General features: G+C 39.3%; 1 protein-coding gene and 1 pseudogene across 7 annotated transcripts in view; both read right to left on the bottom strand.

Moving 5' to 3' along the window:
- The window catches only part of LOC109265964 (histone-lysine N-methyltransferase SETDB2-like), an 89,134-nt gene that overhangs the window by 25,125 nt on the left and 43,949 nt on the right, over window positions 1-20,060 (bottom strand). For 4 of the 7 annotated variants that reach the window (XM_019447598.2, XM_019447603.2, XM_019447599.2 and 1 more), the window contains 7 exons: window positions 17,965-18,181; window positions 17,365-17,464; window positions 15,883-15,976; window positions 13,516-13,593; window positions 12,822-13,162; window positions 10,244-10,332; window positions 5,570-9,441 (listed from right to left, as the gene is read on the bottom strand). In XM_019447598.2, coding sequence (XP_019303143.2) covers window positions 9,324-9,441; window positions 10,244-10,332; window positions 12,822-13,162; window positions 13,516-13,593; window positions 15,883-15,976; window positions 17,365-17,464; window positions 17,965-18,181 — 1,037 coding nt within the window. In that variant the 3' untranslated portion in view covers window positions 5,570-9,323. Of the gene's footprint in view, window positions 1-5,094; window positions 5,471-5,569; window positions 9,442-10,243; window positions 10,333-12,821; window positions 13,163-13,515; window positions 13,594-15,882; window positions 15,977-17,364; window positions 17,465-17,964; window positions 18,182-20,060 lie in introns of those variants that run through there. The other 3 variants (XM_019447601.2, XM_019447605.2, XM_019447604.2) reach the window with 3 other exon arrangements.
- Window positions 10,344-12,815, bottom strand: LOC109265965 (small nuclear ribonucleoprotein G-like; annotated as a pseudogene).

Below are 20,060 nucleotides of genomic sequence, written 5' to 3'. Positions count from 1 at the left end.
AAGAATTTGAGAAACAGATGTAGAAGACTGCCAGGAAGGATTTTTAAGCAGGGGAATGACATGATGAAAGCGTTGTTTTAATCAACTAAATTTCAATACAAAAACAAAAACACAACATGGCAGGGGGAAGGGTATTACAAAGTTGCCAAATGGAGAGACAATGTGTATGTTTCTCTTGGTCTAAAATAATTCACATTATGGGGGGAAAAAGTTTTAAGCTTGATCTCAATACATGGAGAGAAATACTGTGCTCCAGAGTAGGAAGACGGGACATTATAATCCTGTCAATTCTTTCTCAAATTGTAGGTTTAATGTCATTTCAACTTAAATTCCAAGAAGGTTAAAGAACTTGGGGAAAAAAAAGTTTATTTGGAAGAATAAAAGGGCATGGATGGCGAAGGAAACCTTGAAAAGAAAATACAAGGGTATCTGGCTATCCCATCGAAAACCATACTATAAAGATACAACTAGGACAAAAGAGTAGATGACTATGTCAAAAGAAAAGATACAAAGCATAGAGAGAAGAATATAATCTATAATTATGAATTTAACATATCATAAGGTAATATGTGCATTTCTTCTCTGGCACTGATGTCCTCAGGACATTTTGTGTTGGGTTATTCACTATTTTCTTATTGATTTATGAGCCTGTTATGCATTCTTGTTAGTCGTATGTGTGGTCTTTTTTGTTTATAAAATGGACATACAGAATGTTTAAACGTTTTATTTGATAAAAAGGAGATATGACTTAGAAAATACCTCCATAGCTCTATTTTCTTCTAAAATTTTATTTTTATATTAAAATATTAATGTGAAATTTATTGTATTATAAAGTACGAGATGGGGCTCTAACTTATTTTCATAGTGGTTAGCCAGTGATTTAAATCTCCTTTTCATACATTTAATGATTACATATGTTTGGGTTTGTTCACATACTTGTATTTTGTTCCATTGATCTGTCACTTTCTCTGCCAATACCACACTTTATAATTTTCAATGTTTTAGAATACATTTTAATATTTGACAACATAATATACCATCCTAGATGGAAAATAAGGAAAAAAACCCCAATATTTTATTCACCTCAGGCCCCAAATATACTTTGTTAAATACTATATTCTTTTTAAAAGAACACACAAACTGGATATTAAATTTATAAAGCACAGGCTAAAAAAAAAAAAAAAAGCATCAAATTATTAGTGACAAAATCTGGAATAAAAATCCCTAATAAAATAGTATGATAACATTTGATAGGCATGCAATGCTCCTTGTTGTATAAGAGCTAGGCATTTTCACACAGCATTACCCTTTCCTTGTGCAAAGCTGGACTTTTGGACAGGTGCACTGTGCAGGGCTGAGCTGTCAGGCTTTGGATACTAAGCATGGCCCCCTGTGTTTCCTTTGGGGACTGACCATCTGAGTTGCATTCCCAAGTCTGCAGGTTTTTGGGTTTTGGCACCTGGGAATATGGTGGTGGTAGCTACACCATTGCCTTCTGACCTAGAGTTTTGTCACTACAACCCCCAAAGTGGGACACGCAGGCTCCCCCTAATGGCCTTTTCTTGGTAAAACACGTCCTCCTCATAGTTTCTTACAAGATCTTGGCTTTTCTAACTTGTTCATTCTTCCAGACTGGAGGAAGCATGTAACTCTGGAGTTGAGGGGAAATCACACTAGAGGCTCTTATATAGACAGGCATCTCTCACTATCTGAATGCTTGCTATGCATTATCCAAAACTCATGGACCAAATAAATACATTTGGATAACTGATAGTCCTCACCTTCTGAATTCAGGAACTGTATAGGTTCAGACAGTGAGGGATAGGAGTATTATGGGAGCTGGGCATTTTAGGGAAAAGTCCATTGGTCTCCATCAGCAGCTGACACTAAGAACAATGAGGATCGGCAGGGCTCCCCATGGTCCTTCTATTGTGTCTAGCAGGCCTAAGGACTCACAGAGACTGATCTGACAACAATTCCCCCAAAATTAAACTGGTAGTCAAGAAAGGTTCTACAGAATGAAGCTGCAGAAAAATGACAAGCCAGGAACATATGAACTCTGACTAACTCAAACCAACAGAATGAATCTCTGTCTCTAGGCCCATCTCCATCTGGAAAGGGATTACTAATGTCACAGCCTCTGCAGGGATGTCAGGGGTGTCTTCCAAATGTTCCTTTTCCCAGATATGGTCTTAAAGCCCATTGGACAAGGGAAATCCAGCCAGAGGACAGAATCTGGGGTAGCCAGACTGGATAGCCAAGAAACACGTTTCGCCACTAAATGAGTGGATGATGGAATGAGAGTCCCTAATCTTACAATTCCATTTACAATGCCCTTTTGTTATGATTTATGTTCTGGACTGGCAACCGATGTATGGTGCTGGCTTGGAAACTTATTCCTCTTTTCTTCTTTGATCAACTTATCTATTATTGCAGCTTTTTAAGTTCTTCCATTATACATAAGATATGTGGGAGAAGTCAACTTTACCACTGAGTCCCATGACAGCACACCTGTAATGGATAAAGACCAAAACAGAAGAGGAGTGGACATTACCTAGAGGCTTGGTAATGGACTTGGAAACATAAATGTATTTGGGAGAGTCAGAAAGCATTACTGGGGACAGCTTTAGAGTGTATAAACAGGGGGATGCCTGGGGGGCTCAGTCAGTTAAGGATCCAACTTTGGCTTAGGTCACGATCTCATGGTTTGTGAGTTCGAGCCCACATCAGGTTAGCTTGAGCCCTGCTTCAGGCCCCACACTGACAGTGGAGAGCTGGTGTGGGATTCTCTCTCTCTCTCCCTCTGCCTCTCATGGGATTCTCTTTCTCCCTCACTCTCTGCCCCTTGCTTGCTTGTGCCCTCTCTCTTTCTCAAAAAAAAAAAAAAAAAAAAAAAAGTATAAACTGGAATAAGAATGGGCATGTTGTGGGAAAGGGGTGGCGGACAGCCAAGGTGTAGGATGTTCAGTGGACTTGTTTAAGATATCTATCTCACAATCATACACAGGGATGACCCTCAGCAGGCACATTTGTATTATGTGACTCCATTTCCCTATGTACAGCTGACAGTCCCAGAGGACCTATCTGCCCAACTCTCAGATATACAGAATTCAGAACAGAAGACTTTAGTTCAAACTGGGCTGGTTTCCCTCCTTAGAAAGACATTCCCCATCAGCAACAGAATAGAAGCCAAGCTCAGTGGTACATACAAGCCCACTCATTCCTTCAATAAATTCTTAATAAGAACCTATTAGGCACTACAAATAAAACAGACAATGAGATGAGAGTTTCAACTCTCATGGAACTTTATTCTAGTAGTAGAGACAGACAAGTATTTTTTTTCCTGCTAGTGATAAGTGTTATGAAAAAAACAGAGCAGGGAAAGGAAGTAGAGAGTCATGAGGGAGGTGGGGTGTTCTCTTAAATAGCATGGGCAGGCAAAGCTATGGAGGGACACACTTGAGATTTGAATATGGTGGGGAAGTGAGAAATGTGATGCAAACAGAAAGACCCTGAGGCAGGGGCAGATCTGGGGGCTTGGAGGACCCACAAGGCAGTAAGGGGTAGCAAAGTCATCAAGATGAGCAGGTATGGGATCAGATCAGGACATGGGTTACACTGTAGGCCACGGTAAGAGATTGTTTGGAAGGTAATGAGACTGTTGAAGGGCTCTGTGTAGGAGAATCACATTCGCTTTTTTTTCTTAAAGATCATTTTGGCTGTTGTGCAGTCTTGTCTGTATGAGAAGTTGGAGTAGGGGCCAGATCAGTAGTCCAGGCAGGAGATGATGGTGGATTGGGCTTGGATGGTAGCGAAGGTGCGAAGCGGTCAGGCTCAAGATCTATTCTGAAAACAGAACTGACTGGTCTGATGCATTACATGGGAGGTGAGGGAGAAAGAGAGGCATTGAGGGCAGTGCTAACAGTTTTGGCCTGAGAAACTGGATGAATGGAATGCTGGTGGTTGAACAGGTTTGGAATACATGGATATACGCAGGGAAACAAAAATTCTCTTTGGGATATTCAGTTTGAAATCATTCTAAGCATTGATGAAGTTGGTTATACAAGTCTGGAGTTTGGGGAAAATGTCAGGATGGAATCTCATCTCTAGTAACATTCCATAGGTAACACTAGCTGAATGAAAATATTCAACCACTTGGTTTAGGGTTGCCATGTGAAGTTTTGAGGCTGGTGCCTCTTCCTGTCATCACCTTTGTATGGAACACCCTTTCAAACTTTGTACCTCTGGTTGCCTCTTGCCATTTAAAACTAAGGGCATCCTCACCTCCACAAAGCTTTCCCTGAACACCAAGTTGAGTTAGGAGCCCCTCATTTGGGCCTCTGTGGTGCTTACTTACCAGGTCATCTTCAAGTTGCCTATTCGATTCTCTAAGCTGGGGTCAGTTTAACTCATCTCTGTATTCCCCAAATCTAGCCCTGAGCCTGGCAGGTGGTAGGACCTCTACATCTGTTTAAGTGAAAGGAAGGCACAGACTCAGACTATTGCCTTATTCACAGAGAGGGTTGCTGAGGATCTGAACTACTGAATGAAAAGGAGGAGATGGTTCCAAAGAGTCACATTCTCTGCAAGAACCTTCCCAACCGCTTCCTGAGACCCAGCTAGCCACTTCTCTTCAGGAAGGGGTCCACTCCTGCCTACTTCTCCACTTCTCTGACAACATTGTTTTACAGGTGGGTGGAGCTTCGCGTGGAGAGTAAGCCCACCAGAATTTATGTCGGTTTCCTCTGATGCCTCCATTCCCAGTAGAGTAGGACAGTAGCATTGGGCTGTCCATCACAAGTGGGAGAAGAAAGCGGGACACAACTCTCCTAAGTGAAGCTCCGGGGCTGAGGTCTGGGCTCAGAGTCCCTGCGGAACTGCCCGAAGGTCTGTTGGAGGTGAACGTAGACAAGCCCAGCAAGTTCGGCAAGTTTGCCAGCGCTGCCTGAGGGGCTAGGATGTGGATCCGGGGGCCCCCAAGCGGCCGCAACAGTGAGCAGACCCTGGGCCCCGCCCTGTGATTGTGGGGCACTGCATCACCCCCCTCCTATCCACAACTCCATCCCCGCGTGTTCGCGCGCGCACATTACTCACCAGTGGGGTGGGGGAGCTGGTCCGGCGCGTCCTTGGCCAAGGAAGACAACGCTTGCTCCATGGCTGCACCCTCCGTGGCTGTCCAACGGCTGTGCTCCTTGCCTGCACTTCCGGAAGTTCACAGGCAGTTGCAGAGTTTCGTTTTCGTAAAAGCTGTGATGATCCATTTCCCCTGCATAGGGGGAAGTTCTGAGCAAGAGACGCGTAGAGTTTGCAGACGTAGTTCTCATTCAAATAGGAGCTCGCATCTTATCCAGATCTGGTCTGAATCTGAACTTGCTTTGTTTTGTTTTTAGACTTGCAGGCGTTCCCCACCCTGCCCTGACTTTTCCTCTTCAGATTGGGAGGAAAGATGACCAAAACCTGAGATCAGCTGAAGTGACTGCTCTTCTGTTTCTTTAAAAATTGTGTAACACCAAGTCTGGCCTAAATAGTTATGTCATAAACGTAGGCGGAATTAACAGACTAATTCCAGTTGCAAGTCGCAAGTCTTTATTTAGCACCCATGGGGTACACAGCACCATACAAGACGAGGTTTTCAGTGCATGTGACAAATATACATGTAGAGAACACAAATGCATATAAATTACAGATAAAAAAAATTCTGGAAAAGAAGCATGTCATAGTCGGTGGTTTGCTGAGGAATTAAAGGAAAACTTCTGCAGGTCTTGCATTTTGAGGTTTTAAAGAGAAGAAAGGCAAAATTGGGGACAGCAGAAAAACAATATTTAAAAAGATAACTTGGGACAGTCTTGACAAATACAGAAATGGGTTACAGAAGAATGGGGCTCAAAGGGGAGATAAGAGCAGACTCTGGCGGCCAAGTTTTTGCCCTTAAATCAGGAGGAGAGACAAGTATTCCTTGGCAGGCCAAAAACAGTCCATAACAGACCATTAGAGACTTGGTAGCTCAGCTACCTCATGGTGTGGCACTTGAAGAGCCCTTTCCCCCAGTTTATAATCTCAGCCTTTTTAGTGTTCCACTCTTAAGTATGAGTAGACTGCCAAGATCACCAACTGAGGAAAGTCTATAACATGAAAGACAAAGACCAAAGGAAATATACAGTGAAAACAAATAAACCTTTGAGGTCACAAAATATGCAGGAAGAATATAGATATGAATGTGTGTGCACACACTTAAACCTATATACATGACACTTTCAAGAAGATCTGATACTGCAACCATGAACCAAAAATAGGATGCTATTAAAGAAAAATTCAGAAAAGAGAGCTCTAGAAATTAAAAATATGAGACCAGAAGGGGAGCCTGGGTGGCTCAGTCTGTTAAGCATCCGACTTTGGCTCAGGTCATGATCTCACGGTTTGTGAGTTCGAGCCCTGTGTCTGCCTCTGTACTAAAAGCTTGGAGCCTGCAGCCTGTTTCAGATTCTATGTCTCCCTCTCCCTCTCTACCCCTCCCTACTCATGTGCTTCCTCTCTGTCTCAAAAATAAATGAAACATAAAAAAAAAAAAAAAAAAAAAGACCAGAAAAATAAAGCACAATACATCTATATTGGAAGATTCAGACTGAGGAAATCTCTCAGAAAGTTACAGCAAGAAGACAGCTGAAAATATATTTTGGGGAGCCTGTCTGGCTCAGTTGGAAGAGCATGTGACTTTTGGTCGCAAGTTTGAGTCACACACTGGGGGTAGAGATTACTTAAATAAATAAATTTAAAAAAAATGAAACTCTTAAAAAGAGAGAGAAAAGAAAATTAGAAGAGAGTCAATCCTGGAGGTCTAACATCTGAATAACAAGAATTCTAGAAATAAAGAACAGATTAGGAATCATTAAAGAAATGGTTCAAGATGATTTCCCTGAACTGAAGGACAAAGTTTTCAGATTGAAAGATCCCATCAAGCACCCAGGATGAAAGATGAAAATGGACTTCACCAGAAAGGAACACTGAGACAAAGATAATTCTATCAATTTCAAGAGAGATTAAAACTGGTCATATATATAAAAAATAAGGAACAGAATGACATCTGACTTCAGTAGTCACCCTGGAAGCCAGAAAGGAGACCATTTTAAGACTTCATAGCAGCAGCACTGGAAGCTAGCAGATGCCTTCATATTGTGTATGGAGGCTACTCAAGAATTCTATACCCTGATAAAATAGCAATCAAGCATACAGGTAAAAATAACATAATCAAACATGCACAGTCTCAAAATATTTACCTCTCGATTTTCCTTTTCAAAAGCAACTAGGAAGAATATGTCCTTCACCGATATGTGGGAATAAACCAAGGAAAAGGGAAATAATGGAATTTAACTGGAAATAGATCTGACATAGACAAAGAGAATCTCTAGGACACTGATGGAAGATGAGAGCTGTGAAGCAGATCAAGATGTTAGGACTTCTGCACAAAAGTATTTCCCATACTGATTAAGTATCTTTACTTTCAGTGTACTACCTAAAACATCTTTACTGTGAATAAATGGACTTAACTTTCCTCATCTGTCTGGAGGCTGTTTGTTGGCTTGTAACTTTTGCTCCTCTTCCTAGTTCCTAGGTTTCTCACTCCATAAAACAATTTCAAGTTAAATTTTCATCTAGTTTAATATTTTTAAGAAATTAAATTGGGTCCAAACTTTGAACAGGTTTTTTTTTAAATTTTTTTAATGTTTATTTACTTTTGAGAGAGAGAGAGAGAGAGCAAGCGAGTGGGGGAGGTGCAGAGACAGAAGGAGACACAGAATCCGAAGCAGGCTCCAGGCTCTGAGTTGTCAGCACAGAGCCCTAGGTGGGGCTCGAACTCAAGCTGTGAGATCATGACCTGAGCTGAAGTCGTACGCTCAACTGACTGAGCCACCCAGGTGCCCCGAACAGGTTTTTTTTTTTTTTTTTTTTAAATATTTTTGAGAGAGAGAGAGAGAGAGAGAGAGCACGAGAGCACTGCAAACTGGGAAGGGGCAGAGAGACAGAGACAGGCTCATAGCACAGAGTCCAATGCAAACTTACTAAGCATGAGATCATGACCTGAGCTGAAGTCAGATGCTTAATGGACTGATCCACTAGGTGCCCCAAACTTCAAATAGGTTTTTATTTGAACAGTAACCAAACTAAACCCAGAATCAAGTACAAAAGAAAAGAAAAAAAAGACATAAAACCTCTCAAAAGCCAGAATTACTGCTTTTTGAGCTGGTATTCCTGTTCTGGTTCCAAGGGAGAAGTTCCTGACAGTCAAATGTACATCTTTGTTATGGGTAAAATTAGTTTTGACTCTTGGAGATTCCCAGTCCTCTTTCTGCTCCATGATAAGGGCTGGGTAACCCATAGCAGAGTAACTCCCTTTTTCTCAACAAAAACAATTTGCACATCATACACAGGAGAATTCAAGCAGCTGTTCCAGACTTTACAATTGAGTAGAACTGCCTTGTTTTGTTGTTGCTGTTGGTTTTTTTTAAAGTGAAATTCTTGCCCAGCACAATCCCTTCTGGCTTAAGTAAGACACTAGTTTTCTAAGTTTTGCTAGTTTCTAAGTTTTGTTTTTCTTATGGCTCTCCTCTACTTAGAACAAAAATATTCCAATTCCTCCAGGTTTCTATTCCCTTTGTTTCTTGTCTGTGTTTGTACTGGAGAAGTAAAGAGAACCTATGGAAAAGAAGTTTCCTCTCAAAGTTTGCCAAAACCTTCTCCATCTTAGCACTCAAATGGTTTGACGGGGCAGAGTTGCAAGGAGCCAGACAGAGCTTCTCCAACTAGTGTTAAAATATTGGAAGTGATATGTATAAGTTAGTTCTTACATATTCCTCAGGCTCTGTTGCCCACCTTATGGCTTATAATGATAAATTATTTGCCAAGAATTAAACAAATTTTGTAAGTAACAATGTGAAATTTGGCCTTTTGGGGGCATAAACTCAATAATCACAAAAGTAAATACGATCAACTGAATTCTATTGTGACATTTGTTTCTCTTAATATATAATTTACAAATAAGTTACAAACTGTATAATGGTATTTCATATAAAATATACACTTCCATCCCACTCATGTAAAGTTGAACAGCAGAAAGAATAAAGAGATAGCCTATGTGTATGAAAATGTCCTTATTTTGTTTCTAGCATTTTAAGCCACACAAATGAATTCCTTGACAAGGGTAAACTGAGAGGAATTCTCTTGATGGATCACAACCTAAGTTAATTCCACTGATGACTGAAAGTTTCTTGCATGGCTCTAATTGCAGCGTGATATGCTAATTTCTTCAATAGGCATTAGCTACAAATTTATAATATTTTCTTTCTACATTTATTAACCCCACACTGGCAGAGGATTTCTTTCTCAGGCACAGTCCCAGCTTCATACCCATAATCCCATGTTAGTTCTGTTCTTGCTTTCACATACCTAGAAAGTAGAAATGAAAAAAGTAAACAAATTACTCTGAGTAACTACCAAATGAACCAAATTTATTATATCAATTTCTTAGTAACATTATTAAAAATCTTCAACCACCATCCACCAGTTAGGAATGCTCTTTTATTAAGAATAATCATCTGAGTTTTTTTTTAAGATTTTTTTAAAGTGTATTTATTGAGAGAGTGTGTGAGAGTGCGTGCGAATCAGGGAGGGGCAGAGAGAGAGGGAGAGAGAGAATCCCAAGCAGGCTCTACACTGTGAGGGCAAAACCTGATGAGAGGGTCAAACTCATAAGCTGTGAGATCATGACCTGAGCCGAAGTCAGACACTTAACTGACTGAGCCACCAAGGCATCCTAATCATTCGAGTTTTATTTCAAATCTACTAAAATCCTAAGTAAGAAGAAACTTGTCAATATCCCAAGAAAGGAAGTGTTTTACAAACAGTGGAACCTAGTGACATGAGGAGGTCTGTGGTACAAGGCCTGTGGTGTGATAGTTGGGGGGTAGTTCTGACTTAAAGAACTAGTTAAAGATATTCTATATCACTTATTCCCTGAATTGAGCTGGACAAGACCTGCCATTGTCAGCCCTTTCAGGCATTAATTCTCAAAGGAAATAAGAACTGAAATTTTAGCTGTTTAAAATTTTATTGACTAGCAACAGTTTGGGATAAATGAATATTCTAGGGTACCAGATATTAGGGGCTGTAAGCACATATTTTCTTTTATATTTTCCTATTGTTATTTTTTACAATTTCAAAATTAAATCACATAAAAGAAGTTTCAAACCTGTTGGTGAAGAATGCCACCAATGGAAAATTCCTGTCACGTGTTTCTACAAAAACATTCTGTACCAAAAGATTTGGGCAACAACTATGCTGTTAAAATAAATAAATAAACACAGAGGTTAGATAAAGAGTTTGATACCTCGTTTTTGAAGCATTAGAATATCATTCTGTTTCTAGCACATCTCACTTATTTTCCTTTCTTTGTTTTTGCTAATATGCAAAATATCAGAGACTGTAATTTTGTTAATATTAGGAACCCAATCGGAAAAGCTCTGTTCTGACATTCTTATCCTGCTGGTAGAAATGCAAAATGGTACAAACTTCTATAGAAGATAATTTGTCAATTTTGTCAATATTATAAATGTATTTATCCTTTGATTCAGCAATCCCCTATCTGGGAGTGTATTCTACAGGTACATCTGTACATGTATCTATGTGTAAGATTATTCACTGAGCACTGTTTCTAAAAGTTTAGAAACCCAAATGTCTTATCTAAAGAGGATTGGTTACAAAATAAACTTTGGTATATCCATACAATGGAATCCTATGCAGCTATAAACAAAAACAAACAAAAAGAAAGAGAAGCTCAGTGTACTGATATGGAAAGGTCTCCAGAGTATATTGTTAATTAAAAAAAACAAGGCATAGGACAGTGAATATGCTGTTATGTAAGAAAGAGGGAAAATAAGAATATTTATATTTATTTGTATTTCCATAAAAAAACACTGTAAGAATACGTAAGAAAGTAATAAAAATGATTTTACATATAGAGGGTAGAGTAGGGACAAGGTTAAATGAATGGAGGCATAGTTATTTTTTAGGGTATTTTTTTTTTAACAGGACAAAAAAGGTTAATACGAAGAATGTATGTGACCTGAGTTTTACATGATCATCAAACAGACCTTCTAGAAAGGGAACATATGTAAGCAACTGACATCTCTGCTGAATACAACCATTAGTTATCCTTGTTCAACGCTTCTAACATGATATTATTTTCTCTGATTACCACCATTCCAATATTGTTCTATTGTCCACTAGCTCCCATCTCCATACATTCATCTATTCCCAGATTCACAAAAAGACCAAACCCCAGCAATTTTCCTTGAATATGTCTGCCACCATTCAATTCCAATGATAACTTCCTGTCCACATTTTTTCAGTTGTGCCAGTAAGCTTTACTCATCGTGCATACATACAGGCTCAGAGTTACCCTGAAACAGAATTCTGTTTGGCTGTATGTATGTATTCTGTATGGCTTTTTATTTATTGATATATTTGCTTTAATTTTATTTCCATTTTAAAGTCACGAATGTATTTTCTTTTTTTTTTTTTTAAGTTTATTTATTTATTTACTTAGAGAGACAGAGAGCAAACATGCACAAGCAGGGTAAGGGCAGAGAGAGAAGGAGAGAGAGAGCATCCCAAGCAGGCTTTGTACTCTGCACTGAGCCCAACATTGGGCTCAATCTCATGACCATGAGATGAAATCAAGAGTCAGATGCTCAACTGACTGAGCCACCCAGGTGCCCCACAAATGTATTTTCTATATTAAAAAAAAAAAGGAAGGAAGGAAAGAGGGAAGAAAAAGAGGAGAGGAGAGGAGAGGAGAGGAGAGGAGAGGAGAGGAGAGGAGAGGAAGACAGATTAATTCTATTTTTCCACAACAAGAGAGTTTTTCCAAAACTCAGGTTGTGTGCTAATTGGGAGAGGTAAAACCAACCATATGGTTCTGGTGCAGCCACTTTCAACACAGCTGACAGGAAATAAAGCCATGACAGTTCTTTGTTGGGGATCCTTCTTTAATGGCCCCTTAGTTATGTTTAATGGCATCTGACATGTTTGGCAACAGTAGAGAAGTAGTCAAAGTGGAATAAAGAACAGCAGTTGGGGACAGAGGAAGAGAAGAAAGGATTCTGTTCCTTGTTAACCAAGTATCCTCCTAACTAGGTGAAAAAGAAGCCAAATAAACAGATCACCTAGCAAGGAAAAGGCTATTTTTTTAATGTTTATTTATTATTGCGAGAGAGAGAAACAGAGCATGAGTGGGGGAGGGGCAGAAAGAGAGGAAGACACAGTATCAAAACAGGCTCCAGGCTCTGAGCTGTCAGCACAGAGCCTGATGCAGGGTTTGAACTCATGAGTAGTGAAATCATGACCTGAGCTAAAGTAGGACGCTAAACAGACTGAGCCACCCAGGCGCCCCAAAAGCTGTTTGTTTTTAAAGATTTGCTGACTTTAGGTTGGGCAGGGGAAGGGGGGAGCGGATGGGAGGGTGGGGGAGGCTGGGTTGGGCCTGCAGGTCAGAGAGGTGCTGAGTACTAAGGAGGGCACTTGTGATGAGTACTGGGTGTTGTAGGTCAGTGATGAATCACTAAATTCTACACTTGAGACTAATATTGCACCATATGTTAATTGGAATTTAAATAAAAACTTGAAAAAGAAAAAAGATTTTCTGACTTCAGAATCTTATTCTCTTTTGATGGCAGGTCAATTACATATGACTGCACATAAATTTTAAACCATTCAAAAAAGCATAGAAAAAGAAGTTGTTTAGAAATGTGATCAGCCCATATACTCACATTAAGGAAGCGGCCCACATTTCCTTCTTTTGTGGCATCCAATAAAAACACATTCCCTTTATTGAACTTCTTTAGAGAATCAGGTGAAGTGTTCTTGGTTTCGCTTGGGAACTCTTTATCACAAAAGACCTGCTGGTTTTGAAATGCTGGAGATCTTTCCCCTTGGGGCTTTTGTATTTGAGACTTGAATTCCTTTATAATATTCTGATTATCCAGTGGGGTTGCTTGGTTACATCTTCCCCCTGATGGTATTTCTTCTCTACATTTGGTTATATCTATCACATCTGATTCAATCAGCAGACTGTTTTCAGTGTCTTTAACTTGGTAAGAGCTTGAATCCTCTAAGAAACATTTTAGAAGGAAGTGTCAGCAAATATACTTGGTTAAGCAACAGTCCTGAGATTAACATACTAATTAAATGCTGGCTGCTTTAATTATCTCTAATTCTTACAATGTATGAAGATAGATAGTACTCCAACTTTACAAATGAAACGTTGAGCGTCTGAGAGGGTAAGAGATTCACCTGGCTGGCAATAACAATGAGAAGTGGGGTAAGAAACCAAGAACTGTCTCAAATATTTGAGAAATGTCTAGCTCCAAGTCTGCCTTCTTTATACTACCTTTTTATGAATGTACTGCTTGCCTCCTGTTACTATTACTGTATTTAATCTCTACTACTCATAAACTGACTTACCTCTCTTCAACTCTGGAATCTCTGTTTCCATATATTCTAAACACCTGTAACAGTGGGTGTTTAGGGAGTACTCTAGGCCTGTAGGACAACAATGAAAAGCCTGAGAAGACCTGCTGGCATTACCCTCTACAAGTCCCAAGAGCAATAACTGTATTGCTGGGGGTTGTGTACACATTAGTGTTGGGTGGTTCTGCTACATGACCACTCAATAGTTACAAATTTTTAAGCAATAATACCTTAGAGTAAGATACGCTGCCTTAATCATTTTTTATCCAATAATGGAAATTTTTTTTAGAATATTCAAAAGTATGAATCCTTGTCAAACAGAATAAGTAAAATCATTTATTCTTTAAAAGTTACTGTGTCACCTAACTCAGTGGCACAAACAAATTGTTTCTTTTAATGGTTTTGATTTAATCATTACTGTTACTGGCTGCTGTTCCTACATGTTCTCGTATTTTAATCATAGGTTCCATGTGAACCATAATAGTACATAAATGATTTTTATAGTGCCTGCTATATATTAACACTATAGCAATCAATGAAAATAACAAAAGAACCAAAGCAGTAGTATTCATTATGGCTCACAGGCATGAAATGGTGAAGGAAACCAGAATATGCCATCCCAAAATATGCTTCTTTGACATAAGATTATTTTAGACTAACAGCGATTAAGCAGCATATGCAGGAAAAGCTCATTTCCCTCCCCTTATCTGTTTAAAAGCAGTACATAAATTTACAAAGGTGTCCCTCCTCCTACTAGGAAGGACAAAAGTTAGTGACAAGAGACAACTTTACACTTTCATGAGCCTGGAAACCAAACCAGTGGAATCTACGTAACAAACTTTACTAACTAGCCTTTATCCACTATTGGTTTCTCACATATTTACCTTCCCACAACTTGCTGCCACTAGAGACTCAAGGTCCTTTTCATTTGTCCTGTCACCCTTCTAAAAATTTATTGCTGTTGTTTTTTGAGAGAGAGAGAGAGAGAGAGAGAGACAGACAGACAGACAGACAGACAACACAACCAGGGGAGGGGCAGAGAGAGAGAATCTTCAGCAGGTTCCATGCCCAGCGTGGAGCCCAATGTGGGGCTCGGTCTCACAACCATGAGATAGATCATGACCTCAGCAGAAATCATGAGTCGGACGCTTGACTGAACCACCCAGGTGCCCCTAAAAATTTACTGTTCTTTGGCTAAGATGCTAGATAAGCCACAGTTCTAAGCTACTTCTTTGTTACTCATCTCTAAGTACTCCCAGGTGTTATATGTATGATACACACGGTAATAGTGATACATGGCAATGAATTTCTTTTTGCTTTTCTCTTGTCAATCTAATTTACAAGGCCTCACACAGCTAACCTAAAATGGGTAGAAGAGATTTTCCTCCCCTACAATTATAGAATAATTATAATACACAAATATCCTTTGTGATAGACCTTTTCTGTCAAGCAGCTGCCTTGCTCCCTACTCCCAATCTCCATCCTTTAAGACCAGGTTAGGAGTTGGGGATACAGATGCAAGGAAGCTCAAAGAGAGAAGAGGCAATGGCTGGTTATTTAAAAAGGGTCATCTTTCAGCAGTATCCCTCTGTGAGGGAGATAGTGAAATGCAAAAGTACCAAAATCCAGGTCTGTCAAGTTGTAACATGAAATCCAGCAAGAATGGTAACATTCAAAGACAAGCACTCAGAATAGCAGTATTTTTGCTCTGTGCTGAGCATCTCTGCAGCAGTGTTGGGTGGAGTACTGTAGAATGATGTATCTTTATTGTTAAAGAGTTAGGAAATGGCAGCTTTGGACAATGCTTCCAAAACCAAAGATAACACTGTGGACTACGTAACTCAGAGTTGTCTCTACCCCACTCCTTCCTGCCATGCCTCAGATCACTGTTGGCATACAGACTAGAGGTTGGCAAACTTCTTCTGCAAGGGGACAGAGAGCAAGTATTTTAGGCTTTGTGGACCATGTGGTCTCTGTCCTGACTATTCAGCAATGCTGACATAAATCATCAGAGACAATATATAAATTAATGAGTGTGGCTATGCTCCAACAGAAGTCTTTATGGACTCCAAAATTATAATTCCATATAATTTTTGAGTGTCACAAAGTACTATTCCTCTTCTCATTTTTTTCCAGTTATTTAAAAATGTAAAAATTATCATAGCTCATGGGCCATACATAAACAGATGGTGGGCCAGATTTGGTCCACAAATTGTAGTTTGCCAACCTCTGATATAGACAAGAAGTAACTTATATAATGAATGCAGCTTGTTTAAGTCTGAGAAAATGAGCCACAGGTATTGAGCAGGACAGACAAAACAGCAGAAGACGCAGGCAATCACAGAGTGAAACAAAGCCTACTTTTCATCTCCTTGGCTTTGGAGTTCAGCTGTACTTGGGTCGGTTTAAATCCATCATTATCTTCTGAGGTGACAGACTCTGAGGAAGTAAATCCCTTAAAAGAGAACAGGGAAGAGGTCTTTACTTTCTAGCTCAGGAAAAAGAATTTAATTTAGCAGTTAGCCCACTTTCATCAAGTGTCAATCTTCATAGGCTGTAGCTACCAGATTAGTTTTGAAAGCCTCAAAGCTGATATCATAAGGAATCTCTGGAGTGATGGCACCCTTTTGGCCGTGTTCTGCTTCTAGGCACTTTAGTAAACCACAGCTATAAAGACTTTATCAAGACTGTCAAGACATTCTTTAGGCATTAAAATTTAAAATAAAATTCTAATACATCCATCTGTATCCCTCAATTCTGATACCAGATTTGGCTTCAACCGTAAGATGTGCAAAGACAAAAACACACTTTGGCTAGTTTTTACTTCAAAGAGAAGGTTAAGGGAGTTGCCTATCTTTATGAGTTGTAGACACTGCAATCACTTCATATGGTAAGGGTAGCTTTTAAAAAGGGCATATACTTAACACCATGCTTGGCACTGAACTAACTGTTCAATAAATGTTGACCATTATTAATTATTCAAGTTACTTAAAGAGTCAACATTTATTGAGCACTTGAGTGTCAGGCATTGTGCTACGCAAAGTATCTGATGTTTATCTCATTTAATCCTCTTAACTCTGAGATCATTTTACAAATAAAGGAACGCAGACTTGGAGAGATCACCCAGGTAGTAAGAAACAGAGCTGGAGGTCAAACCCAGGTCCATGTGGTCTGATGGCCCAACTTTTTCATAATTTTGTGATCCTGAGGAGGTATTTACTGTACATTACTAGGGCAGAAGATAAATATCTGCACACCACCTAGGGCGGAGTTTTTACTTTTCATCAACAAGCCCTACTATGAACTACCATTATGTCTTCCTGTTCTTTTTCCGGTATCTTTCTTTGCTTTCAGGTTATAGTCTCTGACTAGTTATTCTTCTCAGTACAGACTGAAAAGTGTACCGTTAGAGGCTATCATGTAAAATGGTGCTTTCTGGAAGATTCTTTTATTAGGCTGTGCCTCTTCTTTCTCTTACATCTTACAACCTTATCTCCTAAGCCTACTGTATCTTTTTTCTTATTATGTATCACTATCAACTCTGGAACACTTTAACTTTTCCTACAAATTCTCAGAACTGGATAGCTCTCAGTCTCAGTGGAATACACTGTCAGATCATGACCAATCCTCTCCTTATGTATCTAAGTTGGGAACATGCCAATCCACCATGGAGGACACTAATAAAGCACGGTCTTAACATTTCAAGAGTACGCCCATTCCAAAATAATAAAAGAAATCCTACACATTGAATAACACAAACAATTGGAACTAAGTAAAAGACAGAAAGATGAGATAATAGTTAACGTTCTCAGAAGGGCCCCATCTACATTTTGCAGTTTTTACCATCTTTTTCCCATTGTGTTGAATAATGGCTGTCTTGGCTTTAGGACTTCTAATGACTGAATGATACTGAATTCTTGAAATATTGTTACATTTCATTTCTCTGAAAAGAAAAAAAAGTTATTCTATATATCACTAAAAATTCTCTTTATTGGACTTTGAAATACAGATATCACTGTTACATAAATATCTATTAGAAATTAATCTAATAACATCTACGGATAGCCCCCACTAAAGAAAGAAACATATTTTAAAGTCAATCATATTTGAAGTACATTAAAAAAAAGAATCCATGAAAAGCTTTGCACATAAGTTGATAGAAAATACAAAGGACTGCAAAAGTTATGACATCCATAAAGACTCCGATTAAAGTCATAAATTTTTTAAAGGTAAAACTCCAGAAATGGAACACTGAGGAAAAAAGTATGTTGGCTAGATTTTAAAATCTAAGTGTTCTAGATTTCTCTGTGTTAAACTTGTAACTGTGAAGCAAGTTGATATACAGGAGATACACAGGAGTAGGGGTAAAGTAAGACACAAAGAGAACCACGCTTGATCAATAATACAGATCAATCCTGATTAGGTTTCTAAGATTTTACTTACGTAACAGGTTCTTTTAAATTATTACGGAATGTAGGTGGACACTCCTCAGTCTCAGCACTTCCATGTGTTTCCAGGTCTAATGGGATAACTTCTACCTCACAATCTGCAACTTCTATTTTCCTCTTTTTTGAAAACATATTTTTCATAATATTCTCTTCCTTTCCATTTTCATCAGTAGGATCAGGTTTCCCAGTGTTAGATCTGCTTAGTAATCTTCCTAAAAGAAAAAAGGGTTTAATGAGACAAAAGATAATTGCTAAGCAACAAAAGAGCATCTCTATTCTGCTCCATTACTAAAGAACCCTGTGAAATATCCTTTATTTCTAGAATGAAAATAAACACATTAACTAATCCTAGAAAACTCTTGTAAGAAATAATAAACAAAAGACCAGTGAGAGATTTCTTATCTTCCAGGATATGAAAAAACATTGGCCATCTAAAAAAAGCATTGTCTGTTCTGGTATAACATGAAAGAGAATAGATTTAGCTACAATAATATAAAACAAAAATACAGATCAGAAAGCATTCTAGAAAATTAGAGAGGTGAACTCTAGTCTTAAGATTACAGCTTTTATGGGGCACCTGGGTGGCTCAGTTGGGTTAAGCATCCAATGTCAGCTCAAGTCATGAGCTCATGATTAGTGGGTTTCAGGCCCACATGGGGCTCTCTGCTGTCACCACAGAGCCCTCTTTGCATCCTCTGTCCCCCTTTTTTCTCTGCCCCTCCCCACTCATTCTCTCTCCTTCTGTCTCTCTCAAAAACCAACATTTAAAGAAAAAGAGTATAGCTTTTGTGTCTAGTTAAAAATGCTGTATCAGCTAAAACGTCTATTCTTTTTATAAAGTGACCTATTTAAATCTGAGGTGATATGCACCTATTATTCTCATATGAAGTTCTAGTATAATATTAAAATCTTCAAGTTTATGCATTTTCTTGTAAGGGACTCAAAATTATACTTACCAAGTCAAAATTAGCAGCCGGATCAGAGAGATACCTTAGGTACATTTTCTAGTAATGCAGATAAAGCCAATGATACTTCCTGGACACCATGTGGCACCTTATAAGGCAGCTAACTTTCATCAGAGTTATTTTGAGAAATATGAGAGACAAATGTGTAGGTAAATTGTGTAGGATGTGTGTCTGTAAGTGGTATGTGACAGGGATCCAAGTGTGACTGTTATGAATTATAATAATTCTTGCCCTCACTGAAGTGAACCTGGAATTTCAGATGAGAAGGGCTGCTCTGGTCCCTGCTGCCTTACTGTCAAGACTCAGTCTAGGACATTTCCTTTAGACTGGCTCCAGAGTTATGTTCCCTCAACCTTTCTCATTTCATGGTACACATAGGAAGTGAGGATTTTTGCCTGATACTCTGGGGTAAATGGCTGACACTACCGGAGACTGGTGTTTCTGGCCTGGCGGCCGTGACCAGAAAGAATCAGTAACTGCACAGGCGTGCCCGGGTGGCTCAGTTGGTTAAGTGTCTGACTTCGGCTCAGGTCATAATCTTGCGGTTCATGAGCTCGAGTCCTGCGTCAGGCTCTGTGCTGACAGCTTGGAGCCTGGGGCCTGCTTCAGATTCTGTGTCTCCCTCTCTCTCTGCCCCTCCCGTTTGTGTGCGCGCGCTCTCTCTCTCTCTCTCAAGAATAAATAAACATCAAAAAAAAAAATCATTAACTGAACAACTATGACACACCAGTTGGGAAGTTTTGCTCAGAGTGTGGGCAACTCTCTCGAGTCCCTGAAACGGAATGAGCTGCTTAAAGTCACTGCCTGAATCATCCTGTGCAAGTATTTATTACAGACTTAACTTGTTACATTCTAACAGCCCAAGTCATTGAGCAAGACAGTCTTTGATTGATAATCTTTACCTTAGCAAATCAGTTACACAGTTTTCTTTTTTTTTTTTTTTAATGTTTATTTATTTTGAGAGAGAACGGAAGAGGGGCAGAGAGAGGGAAAAAGAGAATCCCAAGTAAGCTCTGTAGTGTCAGCTCAGAGCCCAATGCAGGCTTATTCTCACAACGACAAGATCACAACCTGAGCCAGTATCAAGAGGTGGACGCTCAACTGACTGAGCCACCCAGGCACCCCC

The sequence above is a fragment of the Panthera pardus genome, unplaced genomic scaffold (genome assembly GCF_024362965.1).
Source record: "Panthera pardus isolate Hobbes unplaced genomic scaffold, ASM2436296v1 HiC_scaffold_1, whole genome shotgun sequence".
NCBI classification, from domain to species: Eukaryota; Metazoa; Chordata; class Mammalia; order Carnivora; family Felidae; genus Panthera; species Panthera pardus.
Note: the sequence above shows the minus strand (reverse complement) of the source record. Positions and strands in the feature narration are given on the sequence as shown.